This window comes from Aricia agestis, chromosome Z (genome assembly GCF_905147365.1).
Source record: "Aricia agestis chromosome Z, ilAriAges1.1, whole genome shotgun sequence".
In the NCBI taxonomy this organism is placed as follows: domain Eukaryota; kingdom Metazoa; phylum Arthropoda; class Insecta; order Lepidoptera; family Lycaenidae; genus Aricia; species Aricia agestis.
The window spans coordinates 30,860,306-30,877,853 of record NC_056428.1 but is presented as its reverse complement, the minus strand read 5'-3'; the positions used below and the strand labels follow the sequence as shown (position 1 = coordinate 30,877,853).

The 17,548-nt window shown below is 37.5% G+C and overlaps 1 protein-coding gene across 2 annotated transcripts in view; it reads right to left on the bottom strand.

The window, feature by feature from the left end:
- Nucleotides 1-361: 361 nt before the first annotated feature.
- Nucleotides 362-17,548, bottom strand: part of LOC121738957 (dipeptidase 1-like) — a 69,350-nt gene continuing 52,163 nt past the window's right edge. For both annotated transcript variants that reach the window (XM_042131245.1, XM_042131246.1), the window contains 4 exons: nucleotides 16,031-16,115; nucleotides 3,991-4,066; nucleotides 1,723-1,861; nucleotides 362-868 (listed from right to left, as the gene is read on the bottom strand). In XM_042131245.1, coding sequence (XP_041987179.1) covers nucleotides 761-868; nucleotides 1,723-1,861; nucleotides 3,991-4,066; nucleotides 16,031-16,115 — 408 coding nt within the window. In that variant the 3' untranslated portion in view covers nucleotides 362-760. The remainder of the gene's footprint in view (nucleotides 869-1,722; nucleotides 1,862-3,990; nucleotides 4,067-16,030; nucleotides 16,116-17,548) is intronic.

Sequence of the window (17,548 nt, the reverse complement as noted above, 5' to 3'; positions counted from 1 at the left end):
GTTATTGGTTGTTTATTTACCTGACAATCTATTCATTGAAATATTATCTAAAACCAGTTTTGTTATCAATTTTTTGTTTTAATATGTTTTGATCAAAGCGATACGTCGCTTAAATTTTATAGTTTATTAAAATTTTAACTATTCCATAGCGATTTAATAATTAATTGGTATCTAGACTTGAATTTTAAGGATGTTCCAATGTGAGGTAAGAAATCAACTTACTTTGTAAATTTTTACTCCAATAACCACTTTGGTTTCAAAAATACTAGTATATTGACAGTTCGAAAAAAACTATCAAAATGAGACAGTCGTAACATAGCTATTAGTTCTTTAGGGGTGACATTATTGGGGGAAACATCAATTGAATACATTAAATTCGTATATTACTCGAAATTATTTGTAAATACATGTCGAGTCCGCTTGATCGATCGGTGTATAATTTACAAATTATACAACCAGATATACTTGCCAAAAACTGCTGGCTATCAGGCTATATTCCTACAGAAGCTGAAGTACAAGGGATACGTTTTTACGACCCAATAGAATGCAAGGAGCATTTCTATAGATACAAAAATTCTATTTGTTTTTAACCGACTTCCAAAAACGAGGAGGTTATATGTTCGGCTGTGGATTTTTTTTAATAGCACATTCCTTGCAAAGCAGCTCCGGTAGAAACGCACGCGTATCTTTAGCACATCATGTTGTGTATTGGTAGAATTTGTTGCCCGAGCGAACTGCTTTTGGTAGATTTTTTATTCTATTACACATATTCAAGGTAGAAGGCGTTGCTGGTGCAGTTGCCGTTGTCGGTGGGGGAGTCCGGATGCTCCTCTGGTTCCACGCCGTTGGTGCGCATTTCATCACGGACCTGTTTCATTATTAATTTTTATTTCAAATTCGCAGTTTTGTGTGAGAGCCCTTAGCGCCATTGCTATGTTTCTAGCTCTCAACTACAGTAAATTCTGTTTTTAATCTAAGTTGTATAGCTTAGGTACTCATCAAATGATAATGTTATGATAATGCTTATTCTATATTATGTGGACGAAGAAGTCTATGTAGATGACATTTTCTAAATTTTTCAGATTCAATCATTTTAGATTAGTCAAGCAAAACTACGACCCAAGGGTAGTAAATAAACGCCCAAGCTACAAATTATATTGAAAAAATCCTAAAAAATCACTTTTTAGAAACTGCTCCGATAAATTAACGTCAAGGCAATTTCTTTTGCTTATCTGCAAGTTTTGTAGTGAAACTTTGTGACCTTGACTCCAATCCCAAAGTTTAATTCTTCTCAAATATTCGCCACTTCATAAATCTTGAGAAGCCTTATCGATACATAGGTCGAGATTACGATGGTAATTTAATTAAGGATGCTGATTTTAATCATTACAAGATTAGACCCATCGTATAACGGCTTAAAACGGCCAAACCACTACACAACGATATCACAATTAGTGTGTATTTATAGTTTATCACGTATAAATTGAGCCTTATATTATGAGCATGATCATAAACTAAGCAGTCGCTGCCACCAACGATATATACCATCGCAGAAATTTATTCATAGTTGACGGACCAAGATTTGGTCGGATTATGTCAATTCAATGTGAGCTAGATCTGTCGACTGGGTTTGACATAACGCGACCAAATCTCGCTGGTCCACCATCTGCCTGTGAATCAACTTCTCTGATAGTAAATCAGAATCATTGAGACTCTCATTACCTTTTCAACTTGTCTCATGACCCTCAGCATGTTGAGACCGGCGAGATTCTTTAGCTCCTGCACACTCCACTGGCCGCTCCTGAGGAGTTCCGCGAAAAGCTCCGGGTACTTCGACACATCCTCCAGACCACGGGCCACCCTGTACACAAAAATTTTAAAAACTTAAACACGTACACATTTTACTATAAATAGTACTATCAAAGAAGTCGATTTATAGGCAGATACCCACCTACGTCAATTGCTCGCGTTTTCTCAAGCCCAGCGGCGGACAGATCACAATTTCACAAATTACATTGAATTTACATGATTCGACCAAATGAAGTCGGTCTGTCAACTCCACTGACTTATAGATTTACGGCCGTTCCCAATATTTGATCTATCTCTGGTTTTGCCCTACTAGAGATAGGAATAGCTCACAATTGACATTATGTCTCTAATGTCTAATGTGAGCTATTCCTATCTCTAGTGTGGCAAAACCAGAGATAGATCAAATATTGGGAACGGCCGTTAGAGATTTGGTCAACTGCCTATTGCTAAGTACTCACATACGGTATTACTCAATAGTTTTACTCCAAATCGAGTAAAAATTACCGTGTGGACCGCAAAACTCACAGCTCGAAGGCTAGCATCGAGCCGGCTCGATGGAATTAAGTAAATCGAATTTCCATCGAACTTACTCGACGCGAGCTATCGAGCTTTACTCAAGCCATACTCAAGCGTGTGAGTTTTGCGGTCCACACGATAATTTTTACTCGATTTGTAGTAAAACTATCGAGTAATGCTGAATGTGTGGACGAAAGCTCGAGCCTTGGTTTTTACTCTACGTAATTGCTCGATCGAGTAAAACCGTATCTGAGTACGTCTTAGCAATACACACATTCATACATGCGTCGAAAAACATAGCTAATTATGCCAAATTCTGCCACAACATCCACCTCATTTGGGTAAAGTGAAAATATTTTAGCGGCGTTGTGAATTTTGTTTGGGATGCAAATTTGGCAACTTTCGCTTTTTTATACTTCTTATGAAACTAGTACAGTATAATAATAATATTATGTCTTTTGAGTCTTGCTTCTATATATCTACGTAAATCAACTTGAGAAGTTGCCAGAATCTAAAAACAAACTTTAATTACGCTCAAAAATGACATTAATATTTCAGGAAAGTTTGACAATTTATGATCATACTATCCGAAAGTCTTTAGCAATATTGACGAAACTTTCTGAGCTGGAGAGGTAAAACGAATTTCTTGATAGTATTCGAAATTTAAATGACTCCTTAGTCCTTACAAATGGGCCAAGTTGACGGGAAGTTTTGTCAAATAGCTAGACATATTAAGTCTAGACTAAAGACCTGTTTCACCACTTCCTGATAAAGTGACGGATAGGCCATCCACAACTTTTGTGACAGATTCTCCATACTCTATTTGTCAAGTTAAGTGGTGGATAGCCTATCCTGAACTCATCTGGAAGTAAGAATTATTTAATACTTTTTTGTTCATTTAAGATGTTATTTTCATGTGGAAGTCGGTTTGAATTTTTTGTTAATTTCATGAATGGAGGTTTGAGGGCCGGTTAAATGATTTGAAATATAATAACTGTGGATTTCATGTGCAGCCAAATATATTAGCCAGATGATTAATTTTCAGTTTTTGTTCCAATTATAAAGGCAAAAATAGTAATTGTCCTTATGTTACTAAATGTTAGTTATATGGTCCTTCCATTCACATCTCTTTTAATTTTATTGCTGAACCACGTCTATATTATAGACGATGACATATTTGATAAAAACGTTGGACGGTTCTCAAACTTGTGCATAATTCTGTCGCAGAATGGATATAGTTTATGGTGCCAAAACATGTTGGCTGGATACTGTCTGAAATTTTCGATGCAAATGTCGCTTAATATTCCGTTCATTTTAGAAATCGCTGCAGAAAGATGGACGAGGAAATTGAGGCTTAATACTTTTGGTTTTGTTTTTATGAGTGGTTGAGCATAATATCTCAATATTATGTAAATTGTAAATGTAATTTTACCGACATTTTTAGGGTTCCGTACCTAAAAGGTAAAAATAGGACCCTATTACTAAGATTTCGTTGTCGGTCCGTCTGTCTCCAGGCTGTATCTCAAGAACCGCAATAGCTAGACTTTTAAAAATTTCACAGATTGTTTATTTCTGTTGCCGATATAACAATAGCTCTAAAACGGTACGGAACCCTTCGGAACACTCTAATGAATTATCTTATTTACACATTGCATAAGGCCATACCTGTTTACACCATCGAAGTCCCCACCAATCCCCACGTAGTCTGCTCCAATTAGCCTCTTGATGTAGTGAAAATGTTCTAAAAATAAAAATTAAATTAATGTATTTATTGTATAACTCCACAAAATTATTTCGATTCGATTCTGCAGTATGTCTATGAAGGTGCTAAGTTATGGATAGTAATTTGTAGGAGACTTGGAACCCAAACTAAGTCTATGCCTGTCAATTGTGATATATATGTCGTAGGATGATTTGATAAATCCGTGTTTTCGCGAAAATTCTAGGGATTTCGCGAAAACACGGATTTATCTAATCATCCTACGACATATATATATTTTATTTCTTATTCTTTACGAGGCTTCAATTGGCTTCTATGCCAGCCTCATAGTATTATTCAAAATTATTAAAAATTAAACTATGCGACCCTTTATTGACAATTATCTTCAGATTGACATTGACAATTATCATCTCCCCTTCAGGACAGTGGCCGCTCTGACCCGCTTGTACAACGGGATAGTAAGGACCGGCCACTTCCCCCCACCTGGAAGAAGGGGATCATAATCACAATCCCCAAGCCCCATAAGGACCTGAAAAGGGCCGAGGGCTACCGGCCCATAACACTGCTATCGACCTTATACAAGGTCTTTGAGGTCCTCTTCAAAAAACATTTGTCCCCTTACCTTCCTCCTAGAGAGGATCAGTTCGGGTTCCGTTCCGGGCTGAGTACAACTCTCCAGCTTGTGCGCGTGGTCAAACATCTTTCCGTTGCGGCCAATAAGAAGGAGTCCACAGTCGCAGTATTCCTGGACATGGAGAAGGCGTTCAACAGCGTGTGGCATCATGGCTTGCTCTGCAAGCTCATCCGAGCAGGCGTTCCCCTTTTCATTGTAAGGCTACTGGCATCTTTTCTTTCCGACCGGACCTTTCAAGTCCGTGTCGACGGGGTCTTCTCACCTGAGCACCCCATTTCCGCAGATGTCCCCCAAGGGGGTGTTATTTCCCCGGATCTTTATAAGCACTATGTTAGTGATGTGCCTAAAGATCCGGGCACACTAGCGGCGCTGTATGCCGATGACACGGTGTACTTCGCCTCCTCCCTCACGGTAGATTATGCGGCCATCAAGATCCAGAGGACGCTGGACCTCCTCCCAGACTGGCTGAGCAAATGGCGACTGGCTGTTAACGCAGCTAAGTCCCAAGCGCTCGCCGTTACCAGGAGTCGAGGTTTTCCGGCCCCCCTGAAGATCGATGACGCCGAGATCCCGTGGAGCTTCTGCCCCACGGGATACGACAGCAAAATATCTGGGGGTAATAATAGACAGGTCTCTTTCCATGGCACCCCAGTGCCAAGCAGCGGTGAACGGAGCCAAGGCAGCGGTAGCCCAGCTGCACCCGGCCTACTCATCACCGCAGATCCCGCTCAACATGCGCATAGCGCTCTATAAACTATATTATGTCCGCAGCCGCCTCACGTACGCAGCCCCAGCGTGGCACCATCTGCTCTCTGCTTTGCACAAGCGAACGCTACAGAGGGAGCAGAATAAGGTGCTACGCCGTATCGCCGGAGCGCCGTGGTACGTGAGGAACGACACCATCGCGAGAGATCTGCGCGTGGAGAGCGTTGAGGCGTTCATAGCGCAACTCTCCAAGAGTCTTTTCGCGCGAGCGGACGCCTCGCGCCTACCTGAGCTGGCCAACCTGGCGCCGTAGCATGCACGACCGCCGGACCGCCACCGACTCCCCCGAGACGCCGTCCCAGAGGACACCGCGGAACATCTGCCCTCCAATCACTGAAGAGGAAGAGATTGCGCCGCGGCACTCAGCCGCGGCGCTCACTATCACCGTGGGATTGTCTCCCCCCTCCTACCCCTGTGCCGGCAATTTACATGCCAGCGTATATTTTTATTTTCCGCCTGGGGCCTGACGGCCGCGACAGCCCTAATTTCGTAACCGTCGACCCCACGGCGTAACTTCCCCCCGTCCGCCAAAAATAAAAAAGGCCGGGGTTCGGAAGCACCTTTCCACTACCTCTCCCAGTCACTTCCCCCGGTCCGCTAATAATAAAAAAGGCCGGGGTTCGGAAGTATTCCCCCCTTATCTTATTTCCCAGGTCGCTTAGATCCGCAGGCGTGATAGCATGGTGTGTGCGGGAGTGGACCCATACACGTTCCCTTGGTCCCGGCCGGGGCCCGCACGCACCATTTGGATAACCTGCTGCGTCTGATGTTCGATTGTGGCCTGGTCAGGCGTGGTACGGTATGTTGCTCTTGGTTTTCCCCGCTTTCTGTCGTGGGGGTTTTTCCGTAAAGGGGTATATAAAAAAAATGGTATTTTCCCTGGCCCTGGCGTGTGGGAAGTTACGATTCAAATAAAAAAAATGCGATATAGCTCAGATCTGTAAATAAATACGAACACACGTACAGACGTACAGACCGACTCCGACACGGAACCGAACTCAATTATTCAAATTGGATCAGTAATTCCTGAGATTAGCGCGTTCAAGTTAGCCCTTTCTAATAATTTGCCCCGTTTTTTTCACATTTTCCTCTATTTCTTCGCTCCTATTAGTCTTAAAGTGATAAAATATAACCTATAGCCTTCTTCGATAAATGGGCTCTTAAACACTGAAAAAATCATCAAAATCCGTTGCGTAGTCAGGCCTGTGCCACTCGCGTGTTTAGGTATCGAACTGTAAGTACCCCTTTAAAGGGGCAGATCACAACTCACAAGGGACTCACAAGCGAGCGGTGAGGGTGACGCGCGCGCAAGATTTTTTCATCGTATCGTATCGTAGATATATCTACGTACTGATTTAACCGCTGTGACATAATCGTTATAAATCTGATAAATATGAACAATTGAAAAAAGTCAAAGAAATATTTCAATAAAGTAATTTAAGACTTTAAAATACAAAAAAAGATAAAAAAAAATACACAAACATAGCAAATAAATTAATTTGTTACAAACAAACCGCATACTACACATAAATAAACACAAGTTAGTATGTTTAAGTTGTAAAAAATTCCTGACCAGCTCCTACACTATAATCGAATATAAAACTATTATAAAATATACGTTGGGTTACTATTTGAGTATTACTATAAAAAAGTTTGCTATTAGTAGCTATAGTAATTAAAAGAAGATTATTTTATTTTCTAAAAACAATCTTGATTTCGTCAGAAAGGGTGCCTCTTACGCGATAGAAAGAGAGCGTACTCGTACATGTGGGCAAATATAATTGTAGGCACCTAGCACTACGCGGTCGGAATTTGAACTTAATAGTATCGTAGCAAGAGTTGTTATTTTTTTAAACGGGTTGCACGAGTGGGAAATCTGTTGGTACTACTAATATATTATATTCTATGGCGTAATTGTAACGATAAAAGGGAACAAAGGGACATGAGGAAAAAAAGCGACTTTGTTTTATACTATGTATAGAGTGTTTATTTATAAAATAGTACAATTTTGTATTTTTTAGAAATATGTTATAAAATATATCTGTTATTTTAGAACAAAAGTTCCTTTACTGTAAATACTTATAATCATAATTTTCCTTCATTATTATACTTATCATTAATTGCATCATTATGTAACTTATTATTATAGTTACCTATTCTATACTTTAAAATATTTGACACTATCAAAATTCCAAAATATCAATATTTATATACTAAACACCCTCACTCAATAATTGCACGTAGAATAGAGCGATAGCCAATTTCAGGTCACGGTTCAAGTAACTTGAACGTAACATTCGCCCACGTAAATTGTCTACCAAGTTCATGCAAAATCTTGTTAGCTCAACCCCTGTATTATGGCGGTAATTATACAACTATGCTCTAAATTATAATGCTAACCTCTTGAGGGTTAACTTTATATTGAATTTGGCGCAATACCTACTGCGTTAAAGCCATAATATGCTGCATTTGTTTTAGGATTAGCTATAGCCTAATATACTACTACTTACTAGGTGGCAGGCCTCATGTAGACGACGATCTAAAAGTGTTAGCTTTGTTAACCTATTTAGAAATAAATGTTTTAATTTAATTTCACTTCACTTCACTTCATTTCATTTCATTTCACTAGGCATGTATAGAAATATTATGATTAGTACTTCAGTACAATATATTGGTTCCGTGTGCCGACTGCTTGGAATCCGTAGTCCAAATCTAATGACAATATCAACCAAAAAGGAAACTTGTAGTTCTGTTCTTATTTTAGGGCTCCATACGGAAAGGGTAAAACGGGACCCTATTACTGAAACTTCGATGGACGGTAAGTCTGTCCGTCTGTCTGTTAAAGTTATTATTTTATCCCATAAAATAAACATAATTTTTTGGCTTTTGTTGCTCGTAATACATAATAACTAAATTGTATATTTTCTAATTTAATATTTAGAACGCAAACGAAAAACTTTGTAACCCTTTTTACGAAAAATGGGGAAACGTAGGTGCATGAAATTTTGCAGTTATAGTTTATATGGTGAGGGAGTGCATCGAGCTAATATTATTTTCAAATTATGCTTTTATCATACATTTTTTTAACAAATAAAACACACTACAACACACACACATAAGAAATGACAGATTTTTGAGTGATAATTAGGCAATTATCACTCAAAAATCTGTATGTATAACTCGTATGTATAGGCATACATACGAGTTATACTCTTTTATTTATGGTTGAAGTCTGTTGACAACAAGTTGACAAATTGAAAATGGATTAATTTTTTTTTATTGAATCTAAGATGCTATTAGTCAATGCTAACACGGCCGGTCTGAGATCAGCTAAGTCCCAGGGACAAGAGTCAATATTATTTTTCACAAAATATATGTACCTAATAGTTCTAATGTCGTTGAAACTAAGGTCGAATTTCGACCATTGGGCGATCTCTAGTATTTATAATTCGTTCTTCTTTTATAATAAGTTGATTGCTCTCTTCTTATTATAAAATGCGCCAAAGTCGGAACAGTTGACATTTTATCTCATAGGTATCTGTATTGTCCTTTCATAAATCCAACGAAACCCTCATCACTCACGCGTCGTTTAATTTTTAAATCTCAACAATACCATTTTAATATAGACCTTTTATAAGATTTAATAAAGGTACATTTTGTGCGGACGGGTTGGATATCTGTCCCTTAAGGCGACGCCTTGATAATTTGGCTGTAGCGATGTCGACTTTTTCTCATCAATGACTAAAGCTAAAAAATTAAAGTTCATTGTCAGTATTCGTCATGTTTTTGTCTTTAAATTACCCATAGCATAACACGATTGGTCAACTTTTATAACACAGAATAATCATTTAAAAAGACCTCTGTAAAAAAGGGATTCCTATTTTTCCAACAGAGGAGAGTGATTTAAGTTTCCAAAATTTGTGCTATCAGAGAAGTTGATTCCTAGGCAGATGGAGGAACTGCGTAGTTTGGACGCGTTACGTCAAACCCAGTCGACAGATCACAATTAACATTGAATTGACTTGATCCGACCAAATGACGATGGTCGCTTACGCCCTTTCCATTTTTTTGCTGTTCCATTGCTTGTTTTTTATGAGAGGCTGGCCCGGCCTCTCATAGAAAACAAGCAATCTAAAACATATCCAACACTGTTTTTTACTTTAACGCGGCGTCACCTTAATGGCCCATCAAGATACCTATCTAAAGCCAGGAACAGAAATGACCGACGCGGACGTTGATCTCAAAAAACTCTGCTTGAGGTAAAACTCCTTAGCTATGAAGTTATTCGTTCTTGTCTGCGGAAAAATCGAAACAAATTTTTACTACGGTATCTATTCTCTAGGATCTGTGGTTCAAAATATAAAACAAAAGTTATTCGGTTGTATTTCATGGTGATATCTGTAACTGGTACTTTAACAGCTGTAAGTTTTAGCGAATTAAGTTTAGATGAGTCTTGATCCTGATTATGATAAGTAATACATTATACATCCATCTACACTTTTAAATTAACAAACATTTTATCAATATTATTATTAAATAATTTCCATTCTTCCAAACTAATATTATTAAATACTAGCGACCCGCCCCGGCTTCTCACGGGTATAAAATATATTACAGCCTATGTCACTAAAAAAATGATTTAAATCGATTCAGTAGTTTTGATAAATAATATAATTAATTTATATTCATTACTACCCGTGGCCCGCATTGGTCGGTACCTACTGCCGCAAAAGCTACGTCCCGCAATTTTTAAATCTGTAATATCTTTGAAAATATTCATTTAAAATTTAAATCATAATATGCTTTATACGCTTTCATACGTGGGAGATCCATACTTCGGCACGAATGGGCCGGCTCGACCGGAGAAATACCATGTTCTCACTGAAAACGGGCGTGAAGCAGCGCTTGCGCTGTGTTTCGCCGAGTGAGTGAGTTTACCGGAGGCCCAACCCTATTACCCTCTTCCCTCTTAAAAGGCCGGCAACGCACCTGCAGCTCTTCTGATGCTGCGAGTGTCCATGGGCGACGGAAGTTGCTTTCTATCAGGTAGCCCGGTTGCTCGTTTGCCCCCTTATTTCATAAAAAAACATGCTGTAAAGGGCCATAATCAATAACGCATTAAAAGTATTTAACTGAATAAGGATTATTGCCGTATTGGTTAAAATCACTTCGAAAATTAGCCATTATTTGAAGTTAAAAGTAAATGACAAAAAATGTTATTGTGGGATATCCTTATTCGTATATACTATCGTGTTTTCTGTAGATTTTTTCAATGTGTACAATACTTGGTACATTATTTACATGAAGAATAGACCACGTGAAAGGACATAGGTTTCTTCCTTGCGGAAAAATGTACGGTTTCCGTGACATTCCTAAATTACGCGGGCGATGTATAGTGATACCCTTCCCGCGAGCGCATCGCCGCTTTGGTAGCGCCCACTTTGAAACGGGCGTACATCGCAATATTTTAATTTCGCCATAACTTCTAAACTAAACATCAAATTTTAATAATTCAAAGACCAAATATATTCTACATAAACTGTACTTAGTGATGAAATAATTTGTTTTGATAAGGATTATTAGCATGAGTAAAATAATTTAAATGTAGAACAATAAAAATCAAGATTTTTAAATAAAAAAAATGGTTGTTGTGCCTCACTTGACATAGATAGGTATAGCGTGTCATGGACATTTTTGTAGATTTTTATAAGATCTACATTTACTTAGAACATTGTATAGTTCTATCTTTTATAGTTTAGGCAGCGTACGCAAAATAAGTAAATTTTCTGGTTGTTTCCGAAAAACTGAAATATCTTACGGAACCCTATATTTTCCAAAATAAAAAGTAGCGTATGTTACTCGTAAATAATGTAGTTTTCGAATTATGAAAGAATTTTTAAAATCGGTCCAGTAGTTTTTGAGCCTATTCATTACAATTAAACAAACAAACAAACAAAAAAACAAAGTTTACCTCTTTATAATATTAGTATAGATATAGATGAATTAAAAAAGAGACGGGTTGCACTCCGGGCTTGACAAGTATTGTGGAGCATGTTTTTTGACTTAGTTACTTTTCCTTAGTTTTTACTATTCGTAGCTTTGTGCATTATTTTTTTTAACTCATTTTTTATGAAAATAGATTAAAAAAAAAACGTTTTTTTAATTAATCGAAACCCTTACAATCGATTAAATTTTTAACCCATTTTTTTTGAAAATCCATTTTAAAAAATCGATTATTTTAATTAATCGAAATCGATTTAAAAAATATCGACAATCGAAAAAAAACAATCGATTGTTCGATTAATCGATTTTGATGTTACAACTCTACTCTCCAACCGTCTTACGGTTTTTCGATCAGCACGAGAATCTGACGCGAGTTTCACAGCTTTTACCCATCCCACAAAAGTGCTCAACGCCGCTAAAGAAGTTTTCACTTCAAAAATATCTGCCTATCTATTGTCATATTTTCTTGTTTAAACAGCTGGACCAATTTCGTCGGGTATGGACATTGGACTCTCTCAGGAAAAGAAATCGAATAGATTTTTTTCTCAAAAAAATGTTGTCTCCCGCAATATCACCTGGTTATAACAATTTAGTACACATCATCACATGAAATATCCTTGATCTGAAATTCCCTATCCAATCGTGGGACGTCCAAATCCGATCATCAAGGCTATTGTACTTTGAGCCATTATGGACGAATCATTTCATACACCCCTCAGCGCAAATCAGAGCTGATGGGAGCTCAGCGGGGCTCAAATGGTCGCTTTGAAGAATCATAAAATGATTCATTTTTCTAAAATCGCAAAATGCAACTCTGCTTGCAATTCATTTCTGTATTGTTGTACTGATTTGACATTAATTGTCAGTTTGACAGTTTTGACAATTCATTTGCTGAATTGATTGAGAGGAATTGCTAAATATGACCATTTTAGCCTCGCTGTTCTACGAGTATATAGGTGTGTCTGTGTACAAAATGTAAGTTGTAACAAAACTGATTAATAGTACTTTAGGCAAAGGAAAAGTTTAAGGAAAATTAACTCCTTCAACCGTCAAAAAACATGCTCCACAATACTTGTCAAAAAAGTGTACCTTAGGTACACATTTCAATACATTTGCAATATTTAGGTGACTTTGAGCGGTACTAGGCTGACGTTACATGACAGATCAAAAGGAACCAAATTTAAAACGGTAACGAGTTGAACGTCAACGTCATATTAACGAACGCTTATGTCACTTCCATACATTTTCATCGGCGATTCTATAACAAAGCGAAAACGAAAAGATTTTGGCTCACCCCCCAGGACTGATTTTGTTGCAATTTTGTGTAGACTGAGAATCAGCCAACATCTCATTTAATTTTTCACAGCCTAAATCTATACTAATATTATAAAGAGGTAAACTTTGTTTGTATAATTGTAATGAATAGGCTCAAAAACTACTGGACCGATTTTTAAAATTCTTTCACCATTCGATAGCTACATTATCCACGAGTAACATAGGCTAAATTTTATTTAGGAAAAAATAGGTTTCCGTAAGATATTTGGGTTTTTCGAAGACGAGGTGTAAAAAATCGACCAGAAAAGTTACTTATTTTGCGTACGCTACCTAAACTATAAAAGAAAGAACCATAAAATGTTCTAATCAATTGTAGATCTTATAAATATCTACAAAAAAGTCCGCAACACACTATACCTATCTATGTCAAGTGAGGCACAACAACAATTTTTTTATATAAAAAATCTTGAATTTTTTTGCACTACATTTAAACGTGTTTATTTTACTCATGCTATTAATCCTTATCAAAATAAATTATTTAATCACTAAGTACAGTTTATGTAGATAATATTTAGTCATTGAATGACTAAAATTGGACGCTTGGTTTTGAAGTTATGGCGAAATTAAAATATGTATTACGATTTCTACTGCACGGCCCGTTGCGAAGTGGGCGTCATCAAGGCGGGAGTCGCGTGCGAGAGGGGAGTATAAATGTATTAGTTCTTTTCAGAGTTAGAATATTACACGCTATTACATTTTCTTAAATATTTGAAAATGCCTAAGAGAGCCAAATCTCTTATATATTCGTCACTTCAATAAAATAATATGGGCAAAACAACGTTTCCGGGTTACGGGACAGCTAGTAACATATAATATGACAAAGCATCGTTACCGATGTTTCTATATTATTATCATTTTAGCTGTTAGTGGATATTATTAACCATTTTGCTCTATAGTCTATGAATTTATAACGAAAATTTAATACTATTGATTATATTATAATTAATTTATTGAAAATTTATTGTAATCGGTATAAATCGAAAATGATGGTGTTTCTATAAAGAATCGTTTAATGGTCGAAAAGTTATAACTTTTTAGGGTTCCGTACCCAAAGGGTAAAAACGGGACCCTATTATTAAGACTTCGTTGTCTGTCCGTCTGTCTGTCAGTATGTCTCCAGGCTGTAACTCAAGAACGGTAATAGAGCTAGAGAGTTGAAATTTTCACAGATTGTGTATATATGTTGCCGCTATAACAACCAATACTAAAAACAAAATAAAATAAAAATTTAAGAGGGGCCCCATACAACAAACGTGATTTTTTTGGCCTTTTTTGCTCTATATGATAATAATAGCAATAGGTAGGTACTTGAATTTTTCACACAATCCTTAGTTTTATGGGTACTTTAATATTTGATAATAATATTAATATTGAATAAAAAAAATAAGAGGGGCTTCCATACAAAAAACACAAAATTTGGCCTAATTTTGCTCTATAATGGTGCGGAACTCTACGTGCGCGAGTCCGACTCGCACTTGGCCGATTATTTATTCATAGTCAGTATTGTACAATAATAGGGTACCAAGCTTAAACTGTGATCGCATATAGCGATGACAGCCGTCCCTTTCACGAAACTGCAATATGACCTACATTTTCAGGGTTTTTCAACAATGAGTCTCTAACAAGAAAAGTTTAGTTTTTACAAAACGAGAACCTCAAAACTCTACCGGTAAAATGGTAGAACAATACCAGACATTTCGTAACTGTTCTGAACCTGCAGTGTATATTATTGCGCGTTGTTTTTCGTACTTGGCGGATTTAAATACTAAATATTGCCATAAACTTAGTTTTTTCTGCAATCGCCCTCGAGTGGTTGAATCTTTTACACAGCATACCAGCTTATACTTACTGTGTAAAAGATCCAATCACTCGAGGGGCTCATAATTATTATATCATATTTTTGGCCGCCTTCGGCCAAAAAAACCACCTTCGGTGAAACCTTCGGCTTCGGCCTAAAAACCGACCGAAGCCGAAGCTTTGCCGAAGGTCCGAGCAACCGTCGAAATTGAACGAAATACTGAGTGAGTCGTGAGAGAGCGACAGATTTGGTCGCGTATGCAGAGGCCACTGGGAGTCACTGTCAAATACAATAAACAAACACTAAGGGTTTATTTATACTATCGCATAGTCGAAGCGCATCGAAGCGAATTATTAAAACTGAGCATAACAAATTCAACCTTAATACCAAAGCATTAACGCACTTTATTACTTTTGAGAATTTAAAAAGGCGCGCGCATTCGCGAGAAGTCGCGTGGATGCGCGCGACCAACGCTGATTGGTCTCGCAGTAATGTATTACGTTACGCTCTAGAGTTAAGGTTGAATTTTCTGTGTTCGGTTTTTGGAAATACGCTTCGCTTCGCTTCGAATCTGCGCTAATATAAATTGACCCTAACTTCTAAATCATTTTAATTTGGCACATTTGTTCAGACGCTGATACAGATTACAGACAAACATATATACGAAAATTGGGCAGTTCTGGAAATATTACATACATACGCGTCGAATTGATGACCGCCTTTTTTTAAGTCGGTTTAAACTTAATTACTGAGAGTCGAGCGATTAAGATTATAAACCTTCGGCTTCGGCTTCGGCCGAAGGTTGTAGCGATTGCCGATTAATCGGCTTCGGCTTCGGCTTCGACCAAAAATAGACCTTCGGTCGGACACTACATATTATACATAGTTATCCCATAAGGGTCAATTTATCCTAGCACAGAGTCAAAGCGCATCGAAGCGAATTATTAAAACTGCACATAACAAATTCAACCTTAACTCCAAAGCGTTAACGCACTTTGTTACTTCTGAGAATTTAAAAAAGCGCGCGCATCCGCGCGTATTCGCGTGAATGCGCCCGACCAACGCTTATTGACCTCGCAGAAGTAATGTATGCGTTACGCTCTGGAGTTAAGGTTGAATTTTCTGTATTCAGTTTTTGCGAATTCGCTTCGCTTCGACTCTGTGCTATTATAAATTGACCCTAAGAGTAATATTATATAATAGAAGTGTAATTTCATAAAATTGATTATTATTTATTACTTATTACGATATTATATTTTATTACTTGTTCGGACATTTTAAATGTTTTAGATTTCGTTAGTGAAACCTATTTTTTGAATATTTTTGAACCTATTTTTTTCAGTCATGACTTCATAAGTAATCAATTATAATCATAGATGAATTTGCCACTCCATACGATCGTAATCACATTTATTGGTCCATCATGGAAGTACAACACGAACATACAAACCTGCAACATCAGACAGCGTAGCGTTTGGCGAGCACTTGACGAAATCCGGGAAGAAGTTAACCATGATGAGCCCTCCGTTCTCCTTCTGCAATCAAACTTTTACCATCAGCATTTTACGTTTACAAATTATTAAGAATTTAAGGCTTAATTAACACTGTAACGTGGCGAGACGATGTAATGAATTTGTAAATGGAGCCATTTAAATACTGCTGCTCAACACTGCGGGCGGCAATACAGTCAAATGAATAGGTGTTAATAAGTAAGTAAAGTTCTTGTGTAGTTAATGAAGTTCTAGTTTGAATGGATCATTTAAAATTGCATCCCTAGTATTATCTATAGACACCAACAGTACTTTCGGACCAATACATTATAATAAACTAGCTGTTGCCCGCGACTTCGTCCGCGTGGACTTCAGTTTATAGCGCGCGATGTCAACAAAATTGGTGTCAAAAGCTTTTATAAAAAAACCCTGGTACCCCTCAATACAGCTGTGCAGTGTGCACACAATAAGTACTTCATTTTTGTATATTAAACTTTATATTTTATGCCAAATTTTAAAGCTTATTTAGCCCCCCAATTACACAACTTTACCCATAAACTATTTATCATTGATAGGTTTAGTTTCACCAACGTCTGTTAGTGTTAACAGCTTGTTAAAATGTCCTGTCTTCTCTTTCATTCATATGAAAAACGAAACAGCCAACGTGATACTAATTCGAGCATTAACTTTAACAGTCGTTGGTGAAATTTGGTCTTAAGGTTACGTCACTGCCTGCACAGATAAAGTACTGAGTTATTTAATACCGTAGAATAGATATAACAATCGAAAAAAATCGAGACTTAAATGTAAGATGATACCACCTCTTATAGAAAGACTTTTGAGCAAGCGTCAGCGCGATGTAGAAGACGCACGGCGCCATCTATTATGAATTTTTTGAACAAATTTACGACCCTTACAACCCTTTTTTCCAGTAAAAAAGTAGCCTATGTCCTTTCTCAGGCTTTAGACTATCTGTATACAAAATTTCATTACAATCGGTTCGGTAGTTTTGGCGTTTGGCGTGAAAGCGAGACTGACAGACAGACAGAGATACTTTCGCATTTATAATATTAGTATAGATTATGTGCACACTGCACAGCTGTTTTTGGGTATTTTGATTAATTAAGGGCCGCGCTACACCGGAATGGCAGCGGCGAGGCGAGCACTTTCAGCGCTGCCATTCCGGTGTAGCGCGCTGCGCGGCCCTAAGAGGGGTACCACCGCGCGCTATAAACTAAAGTCCACGCGGACGAAGTCGCGGGCAACAGCTAGTTATGAATAAAAACAATAATATATAATAAAGTAGGTATGATTAGTTCTGTTACAATAATGAAGTAAAAAATAAAACGCCATCTGTTTTCATATATTAGAATTAAAATGTTGATTGCATTGATATATTTTCTGGATGGAATATAGGCCAACACGGTACACTCGAACTCCTTAGAAATGCAGTAGGAGTTCTATAAGATAAGATAGAT